General features: G+C 35.9%; 1 protein-coding gene across 7 annotated transcripts in view; it reads left to right on the top strand.

The window, feature by feature from the left end:
- ANKS1B (ankyrin repeat and sterile alpha motif domain containing 1B) overlaps nucleotides 1–20,534 on the top strand; it is a 1,261,968-nt gene that overhangs the window by 207,066 nt on the left and 1,034,368 nt on the right. For 6 of the 7 annotated variants that reach the window (XM_025401058.1, XM_025401057.1, XM_025401056.1 and 3 more), the window contains exons 5-8: nucleotides 5,214–5,289; nucleotides 7,373–7,474; nucleotides 11,348–11,461; nucleotides 14,970–15,136. The exons of the other annotated variant lie outside the window; for it this stretch is intronic. In XM_025401058.1, coding sequence (XP_025256843.1) covers nucleotides 5,214–5,289; nucleotides 7,373–7,474; nucleotides 11,348–11,461; nucleotides 14,970–15,136 — 459 coding nt within the window. The remainder of the gene's footprint in view (nucleotides 1–5,213; nucleotides 5,290–7,372; nucleotides 7,475–11,347; nucleotides 11,462–14,969; nucleotides 15,137–20,534) is intronic. 7 annotated transcript variants of the gene reach the window in all.

Here is a 20,534-nt window from a genome sequence, read left to right as displayed (position 1 = left end):
TCGGTGTTCCAGTGGGAAAGACAAATGGTGTAGGCTTATATTCTGCAATTTTGCTCTGTCCTTCATCTCTTATTCTTTTTTATTGCATTATTGTATTAGTCTGTTCTCCTAATTAAGTCTCCTATTAGTATGTCTCCTAATAAAGACATACCTGAGGTTGTAATTTATAAAGGAAAGAGGTTTAATTGACTTACAGTTCCACATGGCTGGGGAAGCTTCATAATCATGGAGTAAGGTGAAGGAGGAGCAAAGTCACATCTTGCGTGGTGGCAGACAAGAGGAAGTGCTGAGCCAAAGGGGGAAAAGCCCCTTATAAAACCATTAGATCTTGTGAAAACTCACTCACTGTTGTGAGAACAGCATGAGGGTAACTGCCTCCATGAGTAAATTACCTCCCACCAGGTCCCTTTCATGACACATGGAGATTATGGGAACTAAAATTCAAGATGAGATTTGGGTGGGGACATAGCCAAACCCTATCAATTATGTACTTAAAAAAACTATCATCCAGTTCAATACCCTTTCAGTAGATATATGTTATTAAGCCATTGATTTTAAATATTATATTTTCTATTTCTAGAATGCTAGTTGGTTCGTTTTCACCTCTGGTCAATTTTGATAAGTATTCTTTTCTAGTTCTTTCATCTTATTTATCACATATATATTATATTCTATAGCTGACCATTTCAATATGTGAAATTTTTGTGAGTTTTATTCTTTTGTATTTTTATTTACTAATTCTTGTTCATGGTGGGATGTTTCCTTTCACATTCAATAATTTATAATTTTGAATTTGTATTTCTTAGAGCTTCATCTGCTGTAATATTTGGAGGCCTGAGTTGAAGGTGTACTTTTACAGAGGGGATTTATATCTGCTTTTTTCTAAGCATTTATATCTGCCTGTATTACTAGAAACCCGGGACCACTTGATTCTGCATTTTGGATGAAGATCTGGAGTTCATAGAAATTGTACAATTTTGCCTTAAACTTACCATATAAGTGTAGAATTGTGGTTAGACATTCTTAGGGGGATTTACTTTTTTCACTTATCTACAACTAAGACCTAGTTAGACATCCTTTCCCCTTCTGTGCAATGTGTTGTTGTTGTTGTTTTAATTTTCACTGAGGATGTTATTCTTTAGAGGTTTTAGAGTTTTGCAGGGGTCCCTCATCTAAGCTTTCAGCTTGCTTGGACTTCAGACTGTCTTCTGCCCCACTGCCACTCACACCTTGAGTGGCTGGTTAAAGTCCAGGCCCTAGTCTAGCATGGGTTGACAGATGCCCTGGAACAAATACCTGTTCCAAAGCTAACCCCTGGGGTTCATACTTTCTGTCCTCCCCTTTCGCTGAGGCTATGTGGAATTCTATTTCTTTCCCCTCACAATCCTGAATTAAAATATTCTTCAGTTTGTTTTCAGAATGAACCGAAGCACGCTATATCAGGAAGGATTTTTCTGAAATCAAGTCCAAAATTTTGTGAAAAGTGTAAGGGAATCAAAGTAGTAATCAGAAGCCTGGTTGAAAAACAGCATGAGAATGAGCAAAATTAGATTATTTCAAGAAGTATTTTTAAGGAAGGGAAAAAATAAAATGTTCAAGCCCCACATTGAAATATTTTCTTAAGAGCCGAATCAGTTTCCAGTTTTTCATTTCCTTCAAAATTGTGCTGTATATTTAAAAATTATTTTTTTGTTTCCATTTTTTCAGTATCTACATATGCCAGTCAGATTATAATTCAAGTGCATTCCAATCATTCCATCTTGAAGATACATTCAGATCACATTGATATTCAGTGTTCCTCAAACCTCCTTAATAATGTACTTATCTACTTTAGATTGGGTTAATTATATAATAGACTTTTATTAAAGAGCTTTGGTCAGGTGCAGTGGCTCATGCCTGTGAGCCCAGCACTTTGGGAGGCTGATGTGGGTGGATCATTTGAGGTCAGGAGTTCAAGACCAGCCTGGTCAACATAGTGAAACCCCATCTCTACTAAATGTACAAAAATTAGCTGGGCATGGTGGTGCATACCTTAATCTAAGCTACTTTGGAAGCTGAGGCAGGAAGATTGCTTGCACCGGGGAGATGGAGGTTGCAGTGAGCCGAGATCATGCCACAGCACTCCAGCCTGGGCGACAGAGCAAGACTCATCTCAAAAAAAAAAAAAAAAAAAAAAAAAGTTTCTACGTTGTATGTTATTTCATAGTGATATTTCTATTTCAGGTTGAGATTAGAATCCCACATTAGAGATCACATTTAGTATAGGGTGACAAAATTGCTACCTTGATACTATTCAATTGAAAACACGCACACACACACACACACACACACACACACACACACACACACGACCTACTGATACTTGTTAGATTCTTGAGAGAAGAAGAAAAAGAATTAAAAAAAAATAAAAAAGAGACAACTAACATTTGTGTAGCTGAAAAAGCATCATCTTTGGAATCTTCCTTGAGCTTCCTCAAGGCAGAATCAATCTCATCCTGCACTACTTACAAAATGTCCTAGTTTTTCATCCTGTGTTCTTCCCTCCTTCCACTTTTTGCCCTCAAAAGAATTCCTAAACATCTGTATTTTCAAAGTACTTTGCTAGGCATTGGGGATACAATGGTGAAAAAATAGATGTGCCCTACATTTCCACTGAACTTACAGTTTATTATGGGAACTAGACAATTACATAAAATTATAATGTGGTATTATGAGTGCTGTGATAAGGAAAATATAGATTAATGTGGAACATCCAGGAAAAACACTAAACTTCAGGGGCCAGGGATGTCTTTATAAATGCAATTATTTTAAGCTAAGATTCGAGATACAATACGTGTTCATGGTTCTGAAAGCATACTGTTTAGACCTTCAGAATCACAGGGGAATTTGTTAGAAATGGAAATTCTAGGGCCTAATCTCAGGCTACTGAATCAGAAACTCTGGGGATAGGGCCCAGAAATGTGTTTTTAAACTATCTCAGCAGGTGATTCTTATTCATGCTGAAAATTAACTAGTGGCATATCTATATGGCTAGATTAAGAGTGCTAGGAGTTAGATCCTGCCAGGCAGAGAGACCAGCCTTTGAGACTCCCTGTGGAAGAAAGCAATATGAAATGATTATGAAAGAGTTCAGTATGCCTGGAGCATAGGGTATGAGGTTTGGAAGAGGGTTGTGATGGGCAAAGGATGGGATGGAGAGGAAAGCAGGGAGAAAAGATCATCTGGGTTTGTTAAGCCACATTAAATTTTTTTTTTGCTTTTTAATTTTACTTTTAGTTGCATGTAATAATTGTACATATTTAGGGATACAGAGTGATATTTCAATACATGAAATATAGTATGTAATGACAGGGTAATTAGCATATCTATCACTTCAAACATTTGTCATTTCTTTGTGTTGGGAACATTCAAAAATCCTCTCTTCCAGTAATTGAAAATATATAATCCATTGTCATTAACTATCATCACCCTACTAAATAATACTAGGACTTCTTCCTCCTATATAGCTGTAATTTTGTAGTCATTCACCCTATCCTTCTCTCCCTGATCCCCTGCCCAGCCTCTCATAACCATAATATTACTCTCTACTTCTATGGGCCCAACATTTTTAGCTCACACATATGTGAGAACATGTGGTATTTATCCTTCAGTTCCTGACTTATTTCACTTAACATAATATTCTCCAGGCCCATCCATGTTGCTGTGAATGACAGGATTTTGTTCTTTTTTATGGCTACATTAAATTGTTTAGATTTCATTTATCATAAATGTTTACAGACAGCCCCCAACTTACAATGATTTAATTTAACAATTTCTCAGCTTTAAAATGGTGTGAAACTGTTGCAATTTTGATATGCTTCAAATTTTGAATCTTGATGTTTTCCCAGGCTAGCGATATGCGGTATATGAGATAGTCAATGCTTTATCATAAAATAGGCTTTGTGTTAAATGGTTTTGCCCAACTCTAAGTTAATGTAAGTGTTCAGAGCATATTTAAAGTAGGCTAGTCTAGGCTATGATGTTTGGTAGGTTAAGTGTGTTTAAATGCATTTTCTTTTCTTTTTTTTTTTTTGAGATGGATTCTCACTCTGTCACCTAGGCTGGAGTGCAGTGGTGCGATCTCAGCTTACTGCAACCCCCACCTTCCTGGTTCAAGCAATTCCCCTGTTTCAGCCTCCTGAGTAGCTGGGATTACAGGTGCCCACCACCATGTCTGGCTAATTTTTTTCTATTTTTAGTAGAGGTGGGGTTTTACCATGTTGGTCAGACTGGTCCTGAACTCCTGGCTTCAGGTGATCCACCCACCTTGGCCTCCCAGAGTGCTGGGATTACAGGCATGAGCCATTGCGCCTGGCCTAAATGCATTTTCAACTTATTGGATACTCAATTTATGGTGGCTTTATCAGGAGGTAACCCTACTGGAAGTCAGGGAGCATCTGTGTTTATACATCTGTCTCTTCAAATAGAATGTGAATATATGAGGGCCAGGATGATATTTCCATACCTCAGAATATCCTTCAGCTACTCTTGGCCTATAATTGGTGTTTAATAAATGCATGCTGATTAAATGAGCTTCTTGCATAGTCACAAAAGCCTTGTGAGGTGGGCATTACTTCTCTTATTTTATACTTAAGGAGAGCTAAAGCTAAGAGAAGGTGACATACTAACGTTAACAAAGTCAAATGGCTATTTATTTATTTATTTATTTATTTTTGAAGTGGAGTCTCACTCTGTCACCCAGGTTGGAGTGCAGTGGCATGATCTTGGCTCACTGCAATCTCTGCCTCCTGAGTTCAAACGATTCTCCTGCCTTAGCCTCCTGAGTAGCTGGGATTACAGGCATGTACCACCACGCGTGGCTAATTTTTGTATTTTTAGTAGAGAAGATGGGGTTTTGCCATGTTGGCCAGGCTGGTCTCGAACTCCTGACCTCAGGTGATCCATCTGCCTCAGCCTCCCAAAGTGTTGGGATTACAGACATGAGTCGCTGCACCTGGCCCAAATTTCTATTTAGAAGCAGAGGTGTTTTATAATCCCCAAGACAATGGATTTTTCTTTTAGAATCTCTTCTTTATTCCATGTTACCTTTCTGTTAGGGAGGGCTGAGAGTACAGAAAATATGTAGGAATATATAAAATGTGAGCACTTTTTTAAAACCTGTAAGCATTCCAAATACAACCGTGCTTTCTTTTTTCTTACTTTTTTTTTTCCAGACAGAAAAGGGGAGTGCACTTCATGAAGCAGCTTTGTTTGGAAAGGTGGATGTTGTACGAGTTCTGTTAGAAACAGGTAACTATTGTGATTCTGCATGGAGCTTATCCTGCCAGATACCGTTTCTATTTTGGGAATCGACAAAGGAAAATAACACAGTTTTCTTCACAAATCACCCTCTTGTCTTTACTCTAAAATGCAGATATGTATTCATATTATGTAGAACTGAGCTTCAGTATTTAGATAACATTGATATCAATGTGCAACTTCCTTTTTGCAATACATGTTTTAAGTACAAACTTCTTAGTTATTACAATTTTATGCATTTAAGTACTTTAGAGATAAACTGCCAAAAGAAAAAGGAGATTTCTGCCTTCTGTAAGAGAGAGGAATTGATCCTTGAGAAATTGTCACAATTGTTTGGTTTATTGAAGAACATAATAGTTTTTCTATGTTTTATATTGTGAACTACAGTAAACAGAGATTTGAGCTCCCTCTCCTTAAGGTAAATTGTCCTAGTTAGTTCATTAACTGAGTAACTATTTTTAGTAGGCTACAGAAATTTATTTTAAAGGGAACCTTTCAAAGGGAGTGTTTTGAAGGAACGATAAAGTTGGCTTATTTATTTTCACATGTACTTTCTGATTGAAATGAAATAAAACTAAAATTGAGGTCAGATTTGTTTTAAAGATCAAAAGGCATGGGTACAAATTCATGCTTGTAAACAACTGATGGAAATTTTTCATGTTATGGAATATAGTGTGTTTATTTTCCTCTAAAAAAATAAAATGAAAAACATTGGCAGACTATTGTATTGTGATTGTATTTGTACATAATTTAACAAAGTTAAAGTTTCATTTATATTTAACTTTGTCATGCAGTGTGGTGTTATAACAAAGGATTTGAGGAAACCACCTAAACATTAATATGTGCTGGTCACACATTCCTATGCAAATTTAAACATGTATTTAATAATCTTACAATGGACTAACATTTGGGACCAGATCCTGTAAATTGGCTTTTTTTTTTTTTTTGCAATTGTGTGTTTGGAAAATTCATAAAATTTTTAGGGTGGTGAAAGCTATTTGCTACGTTAAAATAAGTTCTTTCATACAATATATATTTCCACAACGAAAGTAATAACAGGTGTTTTAGTTACACACTTCAATAAGTTTGCTCATCAAGTGGATGATGAATGTGACTGACAAATACAATCTAGGATAAATAAATATCATGGAGTATTTGACCTTGTATTTGAATAAATTCTGTGTGGACAACAGTTCAAAATAATCATCCTTTTTCAACTCTATGAAGATTCAAGTGTTCTAAGACTGTTCTTATGTTACTTACATGGTACATGATTATAATCTACTAAATATTTATACCATATTATACAGAGAATATAAATCACATGACCATTATGCTTTAGGAATTCACATTCTAAATCAATAACATTTTTCAGTGTGATAGTGTGCTATTGAGTTAGGTAGTTATAACCCAAAGATATCATAGGGTTGGCCGGGCACGGTGGCTCACGCCTGTAATCCCAGCACTTTGGGAGGCCAAGGCGGGCAGATCACGAGGTCAGGAGATCAAGACCATCCTGGCTAACACAGTGAAACCCCATCTCTACTAAAAATACAAAAAAACAACAACAAAAAAATTAGTTGGGCGTGGTGGTGGGCACCTGTAGTCCCAGCTATTTGGGAGGCTGAGGCAGGAGAATGGCGTGAACCTGGGAGACGGAGCTTGAAGTGAGCCGAGATCATGCCACTGCACTGCAGCCTGGGCGACAGAGCAAGACTCCCATCTCAAAAAAAAAAAAAAAAAAAAAAAAAAAAAAAAAAAAAAGGTACCATAGGGTCCTGAAAAACAATCTTAAGCATTGGGTGGGTGCCCTTTGAGAGTTAACTCCTGATCAAGAATGTTCCTAATCTTTGGTAACAATAGGCCCCTGCCTTCTTTCTTGCTAAAATCTTGTGCGTGTGTGTGTGTGTGTGTGTGTGTGTGTGTGTGTGTGTGTGTGTAGAACTTAATTTTTTTTAAATCACTTTTAGTGCTTGGTCTGTATATGTTTGAAATTACAGCAGTTAGATACTGATAGTATCTTTTGAGAACACTTCAGTGGTGTATATCTAGTGAGTTTTTCTTTTTCTTTCAGGAATTGATGCCAACATAAAGGATAGCTTAGGTAGAACTGTCTTGGACATTCTGAAAGAACATCCATCTCAGAAATCTCTCCAGATTGCAACACTCTTACAAGGTAAACAGTATTGAATGATGGATGAGTTTGCCTTAAAGTTAAGATAAGGTTAAAACTGTTATAGTTTTCTTTTTGATTTTTTGTTAGTGTTTACTTTTGAACAAACTTACTAGTTTTATTTTTTATGGCAGACTTTTAAACTAAATAATAATATCTTTTAGTGTTTTATTTTTGGTCTTTAACTACTCAGTAAGTATTTTAAAGAAGTTAAAGTGTTTATTTACTCATTTGATATTAGAAGTATTTTTAAAATTCATATATATGTAGTAAATATGTAGTTATGAGCTGGAAGTTAATAAAGCTATAAAGTAGTGATGATTAAGTATTATTTCACATTTGAATAATACTTTGAGTGTTTTCAGGGATTTGCTACTACTTTGGTTTCTATGACCCTATGAAGTAAGATAAGTCAGGCATTATTTTATTTTTGCACATAAGGGAAACTGAGGCTCTGAGAGATTTGATTTGTTCAAATTCATGTATCTTAAGTGGGAGAGCTTATATCTAAATGTTAGATTATCAATAATAACAAAAATTGTATTTAGCCAAAAGAATACAGATTATTTCCTTCCTAATCCAATGGTATAAAATAACTCAGTCTTACCAGCCTTAGTTTCTGGTAAAAGTCATTTAAGTACATTTGTTGTTAGTGGCAGTCATTAGCTCTGTTGAAGGTTTGACAACTATCTAGGTATGATTTTTGTTATTTGCAGTTTGCATACTTCACCACTTGAACTAAAACTTTTATTAAAAATTAGATTTAAATGCTTTCCTTTCCCGTTTGATGATTAGGCCTGTCATGTAGCATGTTACTTAAAAACCCCAGATGTTTTTTCTCTCCTTTAGCTCCTACCCTGTTCAGCAGTGATTATTTCCTACACTTGTTATGGATTGGCTGCAAGTATGACAGAGGAGGGTGGTGAGATAGGTTTTATTAGGTGTCAGTTGGGAAGCTGAAGAACAGCATTATTCTGCAGGAAGGTAAATGAATTAAAACCAAGTCAGGCAGGGAACATGTAGATACAGTAGTCAACAAAAGCCAAGGAGGAGTAAAAAGAATAGAAGCACAATATGCGGCCATTGTCCTCTCTTCTCTATTTCCAAAACATTTCAGGGAAGTTCAGGCCCCTACAATTTTCTTATCAATAAAGAAGTTAATTGCAAGTCAAATGCATGCAGAGATGAATCAGAGAAGAATCCAATCATAGCCTTTTATATAAATTAAAATTAAATTGAATAAAAGCTAAAAAATAAGAGTGGCACATACTATTTTTATCAGTCTTCTCCCTCTAGACGCTTTGCATTTCATATTGGATTTTGAGTCTCACTGAATTTTGTTTTTGTGTGTGTGCGTGTTTTTTTTTTTTTTTTTGTGAGGGAGTTTTGCTCTTGTTGCCCAGGCTGGAGTGCAGCGGTGCGATCTTGGCTCACTGCAATGTCCACCTCCTGGGTTCAAGTGATTCTTCTACCTCAGCCTCCCAAGTAGCTGGGATTATAGGCACTTGCCACCATGTCCGGCTACTTTTTGTATTTTTAGTAGAGAGGGGATTTTACCACATTGGCCAGTCTGGTCTTGAACTCCTGACCTCAGGTGATCCAGCCTCCTTGGCCTCTTAAAGTGCTGGGATTACAGGCAGGAGCCACGGTGCCCAGCCTCTCACTGAACGTTTTGTTTGTGTTTTTGAGACGGAGTCTTGCTCTGTCACCCAGGCTGGAGTGAAGTGGCACCCTCTGGGCTCACTGCAAGCTCCACCTCCCGGGTTCACGCCATTCTCCTGCCTCAGCCTCCTGAGTAGCTGGGACTACAGGTGGCCACCACCTTGCCCGGCTAGTTTTTTTTTTTTTATATTTTTACTAGAGACGGGGTTTCACCGTGTTAACCAGGATGGTCTCGATCTCCTGATCTCGTGGTCCACCTGCCTCGGCCTCCCAAAGTGCTGGGATTACAGGAGTGAGCCACTGCACCTGGCCACCTCTCACTGAACTTTTAAAAACTGAAGCATGTGTGTAATATGTCTTTTGGGAAAAGCAAAATAAATGTCACTCACTAGAAAAGGGGGTGTGACATAATCATGGACTTTTTAAAAACATACTGCATTGGTTTATCTAAGATAAGGTGTTGTTACATAGGAGTAACTATCTTTGCTCTCCTAAATGGTCAAGATTAATTAGGTATGTTAATTTGTGACAGGGCATACAGGATACAGGACATCTTTGAAGTTCTCTAATTATTGGCAAATTTCAGAATGTGAACACATCATCTCTGTTCTTTGCATTCCTGGATTTCCCTGGTAGAAATTATTTAAATGGTATGAGGACATACTTGTTTGGCATGAGAGTACAAATTTTCTTTATTAGATTTTAAGAAAAAGATTCTTGAATAAAGAAGTATAAGCAAATGATCTGTATGAAAAGAGATCTGTTAATTTAATCTTTATACAGAGGTTACAAACTAGCCACTTGTGGGCTGAATGCTTTGGCACATAGCACACATGCTTTGTTTATATCACATATTTTGAGCCCACATTGTGTTTCCATAAAAATTGGATTAGCTGTTAACATTTAAAAAGCTAGAATTTGGCTGGGCGCGGTGGCTCACGCCTGTAATCCCAGCACTTTGGGAAGCTGAGGTGGGCGGATCACGAGGTCAGGAGTTCGAGATCAGCCTGGCCAACATGGTGAAACCCTGTCTCTACTAAAAATACAAAAAAAATTAGCCGGGTGTGGTGGCACATGTCTGTAGTCTCAGCTACTTCAGGGGGCTGAGGCAGGAGAATGGCTTAAACCAGGGAGGTGGAGCTTGCAGTGAGCTGAGGTCACACCACTGAACTCCAGCCTGGGTGACAGAGTGACTCCATCTCAAAAAAAAAAAAAAAAAAAAAAATCTGGAATTTTAGCTCAAACTCTGGAGTTTTGGTTTCTCTAAAAGAAGTTTTATTTCAGGGATGAACTTTAGATTGGTCATTTTTTTCTCTGGTTAAACATGGTCTGTGAGGCTGAATATTGGTTAACGTATATTTCTACATTCAGATGCTGTTTTCTTTGTGATTAAGAGAAAAGCGAGATGTTTTCTTGTCTTATATTTATCTGGCTTTGCCACCTATTAGCTGAATGAACATGGACAAGTTAATAATATTCCCCCTTTACTTGTAATCTTTAAAACTTAGATCGTGCTTGTGTCATAGTTTTGTAAGGATTAGATGAGTTAATGTATACAAAATACTTAGAACAATGCTGGGTCCATAGTAAGCAATATTTAAGTTTAAGCTGCTATTCCTAATATTATATTTGTATCAAAACTGGAAAAATGAAAAATAGGCTGAGTATAGGACATTACTTAAAGAATAATGTCAATGAACATTATTTCTTTGTGGAAATAAAGTTAATATGCAAATTGTACTTATCTTACAAGATTACAGCACCATTTTAAAATGAACTTATTCCATTTCATTCATTTATGTTACCTGGCTGGTTGTAGTGTCCATCTGAATTTGACATTCCTGTTTGAGGGTTTAAATCTATTCAAAGCATCTTTCAGACAGTTTAAAATCTTCAGATGGAAGTAAGGAGAACAAGGAGTTTATTGTATCTTCAATAGGTGAATTTATTTTTAAGGAAAGAATGTTTTAAGTTTAGTTTTTAGAAGAAAGGGGTTCAAGAGTTTCTCCCAAATAATCTGGTGTCTTTTTTTTAAATTAAAACTTTAAGGTCATCATGATGTTCTTTTGATATGTTTGGTTTTTTGAAGTTCTTTTGAAAACTTAGGATATGAGAAAATAAATGCAAAACTGATCACCAGAAGTAAAACATAAAATGTACTGGTTTTAAAATAAATGAATTCAAGTATGTAATCTCAAAAATGTATACACACAGAGTATTTAGAAGGTGTGGGAAGATCTACAGTCCTTGAAGAGCCTGTGCAGGAAGATGCAACACAAGAAACACACATTTCATCTCCTGTTGAGTCTCCCACCCGAAAGACCAAAAGTGAGTACCTAATTATAAAGCCCTGGAAACCATACTAGACTTGTATGTACAGTTGTGAAAATTTCAAGTCTAATAGGTTATATCCTATACTCTATATTTCATCCATTTATAAGAGCTTCTGTTACTGGTTAGAGCCTCTCAGCCCTGAGAAACAGCAGTGAGCAAAGCAGAAAACCAAGCCTGCTGTAATGAAGTTTATCTGGAGTATATATTTCTTAGATGTGTTTTTTTCTTAAATGTGTTTTTCCCCAGCTTTATTGAGGTACACTTGGCAAATGAAAATTGTATATATTTACAGTGTACAATTTGATATATACTTTGTGGAATAACTGCTAAAATCAACTAATTAACATAGCCATCATCTCATATAGTTTTTTTTTGTTTGTTTTTTTGTGGAGAGAACACTTAAGATAACTCTCTTAGTAAGTTTCAGGTATACAATAGAATATTATTAACTATAGTCACCATGCTGTATTTTAAATCTCCAGAATTTATTAATCCCCCGTAACTGAACCTTAATACCCTTTGATCAACACTTTCTCATCTCCTTCACTCCCCAGCCCCTGGCAATCACCTATTCTACTCTCTGTTTTATGACTTTGACTTTTTTAGATTCCACATGTGAGATCATGCAGTATTTGTCTTTCTGTACCTGGTTCATCTCACTTAGCATAATGCCCTCTAGGTTCATCCATGTTGTTACAAATGGAAAGATCTTCTTCTTTTTAAAGGCTGAATAATAGTCTATTGTTTGTGTAGTATGTATATAAATGTATACACCCACTGCATTTTCTTTATCTATTCATCTCTCAGTGGATTTGTTTTCATGTCTTGGCTGTTCTGAAGAATGCCGTAATGAACAGAAGTATCGGGGGAACCTGATATTTTAACATAGGTTCTTTCTGTTTTCCCTAAGTGTCTGAGAAATAAAGAGAAAGAGTACAAATAGAGGAATTTTACAGCTGGGCCGCCAGGGGTGACATCACATATCGGTAGGTCCATGATGTCCACCTGAACCACAAAACCAGCAAGTTTTTATTAGGGATTTCAAAAGGGGAGGGGGTGGACGAACAGGGAGTAGGTCACAAAGATCACATGCTTCAAAGGGCAAAAGGCAGAGCAAAGATCACATGCTTCAGAGGAAACAGGGCAAGGGAAAAAGCAAAGATCACAAGGCAAAGGGCAAAATTAGAATTACTGATGAGGGTCTATGTTCAGCTGTGCACATATTGTCTTGATAAACATCTTAAACAACAGAAAACAGGGTTCGAGAGCAGAGAACTGGTCTGACCTCAAATTTATCAGGGTGGGATTTTTTCCCCACCCTAATAAGCCTGAGGGTACTGCAGGAGACCAGGGCATATTTCAGTCCTTATCTCAACCGCATAAGACAGACACTCCCAGAGTGGCTGTTTATAGACCTCCCCCCAGGAATGCAATTCTTTTCCTAGGGTCTTAATATTTAAAATCCCTTGCTAGGAAAAGAATTTAGTGATATCTCTCCTACTTGCACATCCATTTATAGGCTCACTGCAAGAAGAAACATATGGCTCTATTTTGCCCGACCCCACAGGCAGTCTGACCTTATGGTTGTCTTCCCTTGTTCCCTAAAATCGCTGTTATTCTGTTGTTTTTCAAGGTGCACTGATTTCGTATTGTTCAAACACACATGTTTTACAATCAGTTTGTACAGTTAACACAATAGTGGTCCTGAGGTGACATACATTCTCAGCTTATGAAGATAACAGGATTAAGACATTAAAATAAAGACAGGTATAAGAAATTATAAGAGTATTATTTGGGAACTGATAAATATCCATGAAATCTTCACAATTTATGTTCCTCTGCCACGGTTCCCGCTGGTCCCTCCGTTTGGGGTCCTTGACTTCCCGCAACACAGAAGGGTGCAGATATCTTTTCATGATACTGGTTTCATTTACTTTGAATAAGCACTCCAAAGTGGGATTACTGAATCATATGGTAATTCTATTTTTAATTTTTTGAGGAATCTCCATACTGTTTTCCATAGTGGCTATACCATTTTACATTCCCACTGACAGCATACAGGCTTCCCTTTCTCCACATCCTCAGCAACACCTCCTATCTTTTGTCTTTTTGAGAATAGCCACTCTAATGGATGTGAGGTGATAACCCATTGTGGCTTTGATTTACATTTCCCTGATAATTAGTGATGTTGAGCACCTTTTCATATATCTTGGGTCATTTATGTGCCTTTTTTTGAAGAAATGTCTATTTGGGTCCTTAGCCCATTTTAAAATTAGGTTATTTGTGTTTTTGCTATTGAGTTATGTGAATTTCTTATGTATTTTGTGTATTAACCGCTTACCAGATCTATGGTTTGCAAATATTTTCTCCCATTCCTTAAGTTATCTTTTTAGTCTGTTGATCGTTTCATTTGCAGTGCAGAAGCTTTTTAGTTTGATTCAATCCTGTGTGTTCATTTTTGCTTTTGTTCATATCCAAGAAATCATTGTCCAAACCAATATCAAGTTTTTTCCCTATGTTTTCTTCTAGGAGTTTCATATTTTCAGGTCTTAATGTTCCAGTCTTTATCCCATTTGTGTTGATTTTTACAGAGGGGATGAGATAAGGGTCATATTTCATTCTTTTGCATGTGGACATCCACTTTCCCAACACTATTTATTGAAGAGACTATCTTTTCCACATTTTGTGTTCTTGTAACCCTTGTGAAGAGCTACAGTAATCAAAACAGTATGGTACAGGCATGAAAACAGACGTATACACCAATAAAACAGAATAGAGTCCAGAAATAAATCCATGCATCTATAGTCAGCTGGTCTTAAATATGTTTTTAAGTCAGAATAAAAATATTAAAATCTGGATTGTAACTGCTGGAAATTTTTTTCAGAATAAGTTACAGGTATAAGGTACCTTTCTGAGACTGTTTAGAAATGTGCATATTTTCATGTAATCTACAAAACCTTCATGTTTGACAGATGATGTATATTATTTACATTATTTATCTATTTCTTTTGTGTTTTTACTTTATATCATATACCATAATTCTTAATGTACTGATTACCTATATTATTATTTGTTTAAATAAGTTGTCCAATTTCTGTTTATTGAACCTAGGAAGAAGGTTTTCAGCACCATTTCAAATTTGCTAATGAATTCTGTTAGTGAAGTAAAATACCAATGAAAGATTATGGAAATTAAATCCTATAATAAGTGAAGCTTTGGGAATTGTAATTCTAGATGCTTTTATGTACCATGTATACATAACCTTACAATAATTATTTATATTTTGAAAAAGAATAAAAATAGGCAAAATTATAATCTCTTTTGTCCATTAATAATGTTGTACTAATTATGGTTGAGTACCTTATTTTCAGCAGAACAGTGTCTGACTGCTTAATCTTGCTGCATTTTGAGTTCTATCACCATAGCGGTCATATTTTTATTGCTTAACAGTAAGTTTTAACAATAACCTTTCTTGAAACTTCTGAAAAACTTATTCTCATAGGTGAAACCGTCACTGGAGAATTATCAAAACTCTTGGATGAAATAAAACTCTGTCAAGAAAAGGATTATTCGTTTGAAGACTTGTGCCACACAATATCAGACCACTACTTAGATAATTTGAGCAAGATTTCAGAGGAAGAACTTGGGAAAAATGGAAGCCAGAGTGTAGTAAGTAAGGCGGGGGGAAATGAAGACAATGTGTCTGCCTTTTCCAGTTCAGTATGTACACCTAAGAGGCATGGGACATGGCGCATTATCAGATTCCACCACTGTAAGATGTCAGTTTCCTTACTGCACTATTCCTGACGTTCTTTGGGGTTTTACTCTCGGTGCGTGTGTAGGGGAAGGAGTGCTTTGACAGATCACTTGACGATCTCTCTACTTTAGACTCTTTCTTAAACGCATGGATTTTTAGTAGTGGTGTTGTTGTTGGTGTTGTTGTTGTTGTTGTATTCCTTAGTTTTACTGGGCATAATGATGTTGGTTCCCAAAAAAAGACAAAAACCTTCCTTTTGACTGTCTTCCCTGTTTTCTCTATGAACTCAGTCTAACAGAGCAGAGCCACACGTATGGTTTCCTCACTTCCTCCTTAAGTAATAGTAGGAGAGAAATATGGAAAGTTCAGTCTGCATATTTTTATAATATGCAAATCCCAAGAGGTTTCTCTTCAAGAAGCTCAGAATCTTAAGCATGAGTTAGTTCCTGTGACAACCCCTTATGATAGTGTTCTTTGAAAATATTGTCATATAAAATATTAAAGGTTATATGAGGCAGAAAAACAGATGATATAGTCGAGTAAGAGCGAGTATTTCTATTTATTAGGAATAAGTGTTTACAAAGAGGAAAGAGGGGAGATAAGATTAGAAGGATAGATTGAGGTCAGGCCATGGGTGATTCTTGCTCATTTGAATTTTTATATGAACACAATAGCAAGAAAAACTATAGAGAATAAATCAGTTTAATATTAAGATTTGTAAACTTGCTTTTTGTCCTGTACAAGAAGGATTTATAGTATATACTGGTATTAAAGGAAATACATTATTCTGATAAGAAATCTTTTGTCACTTTTAGAACTTAATTTGTTACAGATATATCATACTTTATTCAAAAGCCAGTAATAGAGTGAACTGTGTTAAGTATGTCATATTATTTGTGAAAACTAAAAAAAACTTGCTTAGTATAGTGACTGTCCATTACAAGAACATTTACTTAATTTAGTTACTTAAAGTAAGCTGTGACACTGTTTCCTGGGATAGCACTTGCTAATCTAGTTCCGTGGCTAGTCCTACCTCCTAGGCCTGCTTTTTTTGTTTCATTTTGTTTTTGTGCTTCACTTTCTCTTGCAAAAACATCCTATTATTGGCCCCAATAAAAATTCTTTATGAATAACTATGAACAGTTGTATATGTACTGAGGTTTTAAATACCTGTAGGTTTTACCAAATGAAATTTTTATATTAATGAAATATTTATAATAGTAACTTTAATGTTGGGACAAAATCCTCTGTTAAAACATCTGAAACAGGTGTATGCTATCTCTAGATTACCAGTTACATTTTAATATTTCCTTGAAAGTTAGTTAGAAGTTAAAACTTACTTGTTCTATATAAACAATACATAGTATTTACTTTTTAAGATCCATCCCCAAATATTTATCTAAACTGGTAGCTTCTGGCCTTCTACTTGTAAAACCACAGATATTCTGAAAGCCCTAATTTTTTAGACCAGGCTCTCCAGACATTTTTGTTGCGCATACCATTAGTAAACAAATTTTGAGCAAATATCCCTGAGTATTTCTAAATTATGTGTGTATATATATATATATATGTAGAGAGAGAGAGAGAGAGAGAGAGACTATATTTCTAGTAATATTTGATGTAACTTATGAGACATACACAACAAAAGAAATTCAAATTGAGGAAGGTAGAGAATAAGTGTAAAACAGAAGCTCTAATTATTTTTCATTTACTCAATGAATATCTTGTATGTCCTGGGATCTGTATGTGCTGCTTGGAGACCATGATTCAAGCTTCTGTCTTTCAGGAAGTGATGGCAAAGACTTTTGACTTTGAGAGACTGACAACAGTTTGGGGAAAAGATGTTCAAGTTTTTCTGTAAGCCAAAGACTATATTGTGATAGTGGCAAGAAAGAAATTAATACTCATAAATTGAGTGTTAAGGTTTTGAAATCTGAGCTCATACTTTTCTAACACCACTCCTCGTTCCTGTGACAAACCTTCACAATAGTGTTCTTTGAAAATATTTCCCTATAAAATGTTAAAGATTTTGTGAAGGCAGAAAAGCAGATGGTATATATGAGTAAAAGCAAATAATTCTGTTTATTTGGAAGAATAGAGTTTACAAAGGGGAAAGATGAGAGATAAGATTAGAAGTCTAGTTTGAGGTTAGGTGGTGGATGATTTTGAATGTCAGGCTAAGAATTTTGGTATTTATTATTTTAAGAAATGAGAAAAATCTAAAGGATTTTGGGCAGATAAAAGACATAATTGGAACTGACCTTTCAGAAAATGAATCTGATAGAGACCTGTTAACGAATGTTTAAAAAGTAATCAAATTACTTTGACCCTTTTCTGTAGCCTGTGTTTTATTTGAATTCATTCCATGTTTTGTTGAATATTTGTTTCTATTCATCAAAAAAGTTTTTTTTTTTCCAGAATATCGCTTCAATTATACTCTCACATGATGCAAAAAGTTTAGTCAAGTATAGGTCACCTAATACAGATGGTTCTTATCATGTTTTGAGTTGTGGGGTTTATAATAAACATGGTTCTTGACTTCAAGTGATTCAAAACACCTGTCCTAAGGAGACTTCAGTCATAGTGTGCAGACTTTAACTGAAGACTAATATATAAAACACTGAATAAATAAGAACTGACACTCGGTTTTTGCTATTTGCTACTCTAATGCTTTACATGATTTAAGTCACTTACTAAGTAATTCTTACAATATGGATTTAGAAAATGACTTAGCTGCCAAGTGGCAGAGTGAGGATTCAAACTCCGAGCCAATGTTTCTAATTCTCAGCCACATTTCTCATAGTATGCTACCTTGTGGCCAAAGGAATTTTTAAAAGGGAGATATCAGTGAATACTTACAGATATTCATTGAAGTCTTTGTGGAGGTAGGGAGAGACTAAGCTGTGTCTTGGTGAAAGGGGAGCTGTGTTTTTCACTTTAGTTGGAACAAATGATTGAGAAAGGATTCCAGCCTGAAGAAACAATATATGCAAAAGCACAGAGGTAAGAATTAGTGCATAATTTGAGAATGATTTACAATGAGAGTTTGTTTTGGAAAGTAGTAGGAAATAAAGTTGGATAAGTAATGATAATGCCTCAATTTGTGGAACACTTGTATTGACTGATTTAACGCTCACAATAACCCTGTGAAAAGGATAGTATTATTTCTATGACTTTCCCAGTTTCACGCAGCAATTATAGAGCCAAGAACACAGACATTCTGGAGCTTGCCACTCAACTTGCCACTCAACTCTATTGTCAGAGAACAAAGGCAGCTAAGTAGATTGGGAGGCTAGTCAGAAGTTTAAAATTGATGCTGAGAATAAACTCTTGAGTAGAAGAGTTCTCCTGAAAGTGACATTTTTGGAAAATAAAAGTGGTAGTTGTATGTTGGTTGATCGGGGAGAGGCTCAAACAATGGTTCTCAGCCATAGTTGTACATTAGATTTACCTAGAGAGGCTCTAAAAAAAATGAATACCGATGCCCTCAGATTCCAGTCCAGACCAACTAAATCAAAATAATTTTGGGTAGCTCTGAGCATTATTCTTGGAAAAGCTTCTCAGGTTATTCTAACATGCATATGATTGGTCTAGGGAGCCAAAAATCAGCCAAGATCTTACTGAGGTAATTCATGTCTGAGATGCTGAGTCAGAACTGAGGTCTTGATAACACCACAAAACAATTTTTTCAGATAGAACAAATCTCATAGATCTTAATATCCAGTCTACTGCTCCAATTCCCCAGTGTAAGAGCTTCTAAAAGTCTCTTGAATTAGGGATTATTTATGCTATAACAAATTAGCATAGATTGGGTGGCTTGAAAAAAACCCAGCATTTATTTTTCACAGTACTGGAGTCTGAGAAGCCCAAGATCAAGGTATCCAGCAGAGCTGGCAGCTGGTGAGGGTCTGCCTCCTGGTTTGAAGAGGGCTGTCTTCTGGTTGTATCTTCATGTGGCAAAGAACAGAGGGGGAAAAAGCAGGTTCTCCTGATGTGTTTTTTTTTCTTTTCTTTTCTCTTCTTTTTTTTTTGAGATGGAGTCTTGCTCTATCGCCAGATTGGAGTGCAGCAGCGCGATCTTGGCTCACTGCACTCTGCCTCCTGGGTTCAAGCGGTTCCCCTGCCTCAGCCTCCCGAGTAGCTGGGACTACAGGCACATGCCACCATGCCCGGCTAACTTTTTGTATTTTAGTAGCAAGAGGTTTCACCATGTTGGCCAGGATGGTCTCGATCTCCTGACCTCATGATCTGCCTGCCTTGGACTTCCAAAGTGCTGGAATTACAGGCATGAGCCACTGTGCCTGGCCCTGCTGATGTTTTTTTATATGGACACTAGCACATCATAAGGGGTTATGATCTGATGACCCCCCAACACCCTCTCCCTAATACTATCACATTGGGGGTTAGGATTTCAACATATGAACTTGGAGGGGACACCGACGTGAGGTCCGTAGCAAGGAGGCTTTCAGTTTATCGTTAAGGAAAATCCAAACTGCATTCAAACCACAGTACTCAATTATAACATTTCTATGTTATATTGGAATATTAAATGTGGAAAACATTTCTGTATGTCTGTTATTTATATTACTAGTTAAATGATGAGCATTTGGGTTCAGTTAAAATTTAATTTCATAGGATATGAAACATCCAACTTGCTTATTGTAATATGACAAGTAATTCCAAAAGTTATTTAGGGGAAATAAAAATGTAAGGAAATATGTTTTGTAGCATCCGTATTACTAATTAATGTATTTTACATATTAATGATGTGACTTGAGCTTTGGAAGTATTTTACCTATATTCTTGGTTCAGTTTAACTTTTGTTGCCTCTTTTCTTCCAATAGAGGGCACTCCGATTCAGTAATTTCAAATACAAAACCAGCCATCTTATGTAAGAACTTTTATTTTTGAATCGGAGATTTTTGTTTCTTTTAAAATATTAGCTGTAATGTGGTAGTTTGAACATTTTTACTAATATAAGTTAAAAATTAAATTCTTATTATGATTGAATGTATTCAATTGGAGGTTTTGCATGTAATATAAAGGCTAGCTCAAGTTAAAATTACATTTTGTCTTGCATACATTTTAATTCAAAAGTCAGTCTGTTTTATATACTCTTATAATATGCATCTGAAACCATTTTCTAAGTTGAATTAGGACATTATATAATCTGGAATGTAAATTTTGAAGAAATATAAATATCCTAACATTCTTTACCAACCCATGAAATTTAGGTTTTCGAAAGAATGTAAAATAATCCGAAAAAATTTTCTATTCTCTTTATGTTTTCCCAAGCCTTATATTAATGTT

This window comes from Theropithecus gelada, chromosome 11, assembly GCF_003255815.1.
Source record: "Theropithecus gelada isolate Dixy chromosome 11, Tgel_1.0, whole genome shotgun sequence".
NCBI lineage: Eukaryota > Metazoa > Chordata > Mammalia > Primates > Cercopithecidae > Theropithecus > Theropithecus gelada.
This window is presented reverse-complemented; position numbering and strand designations above follow the sequence as displayed.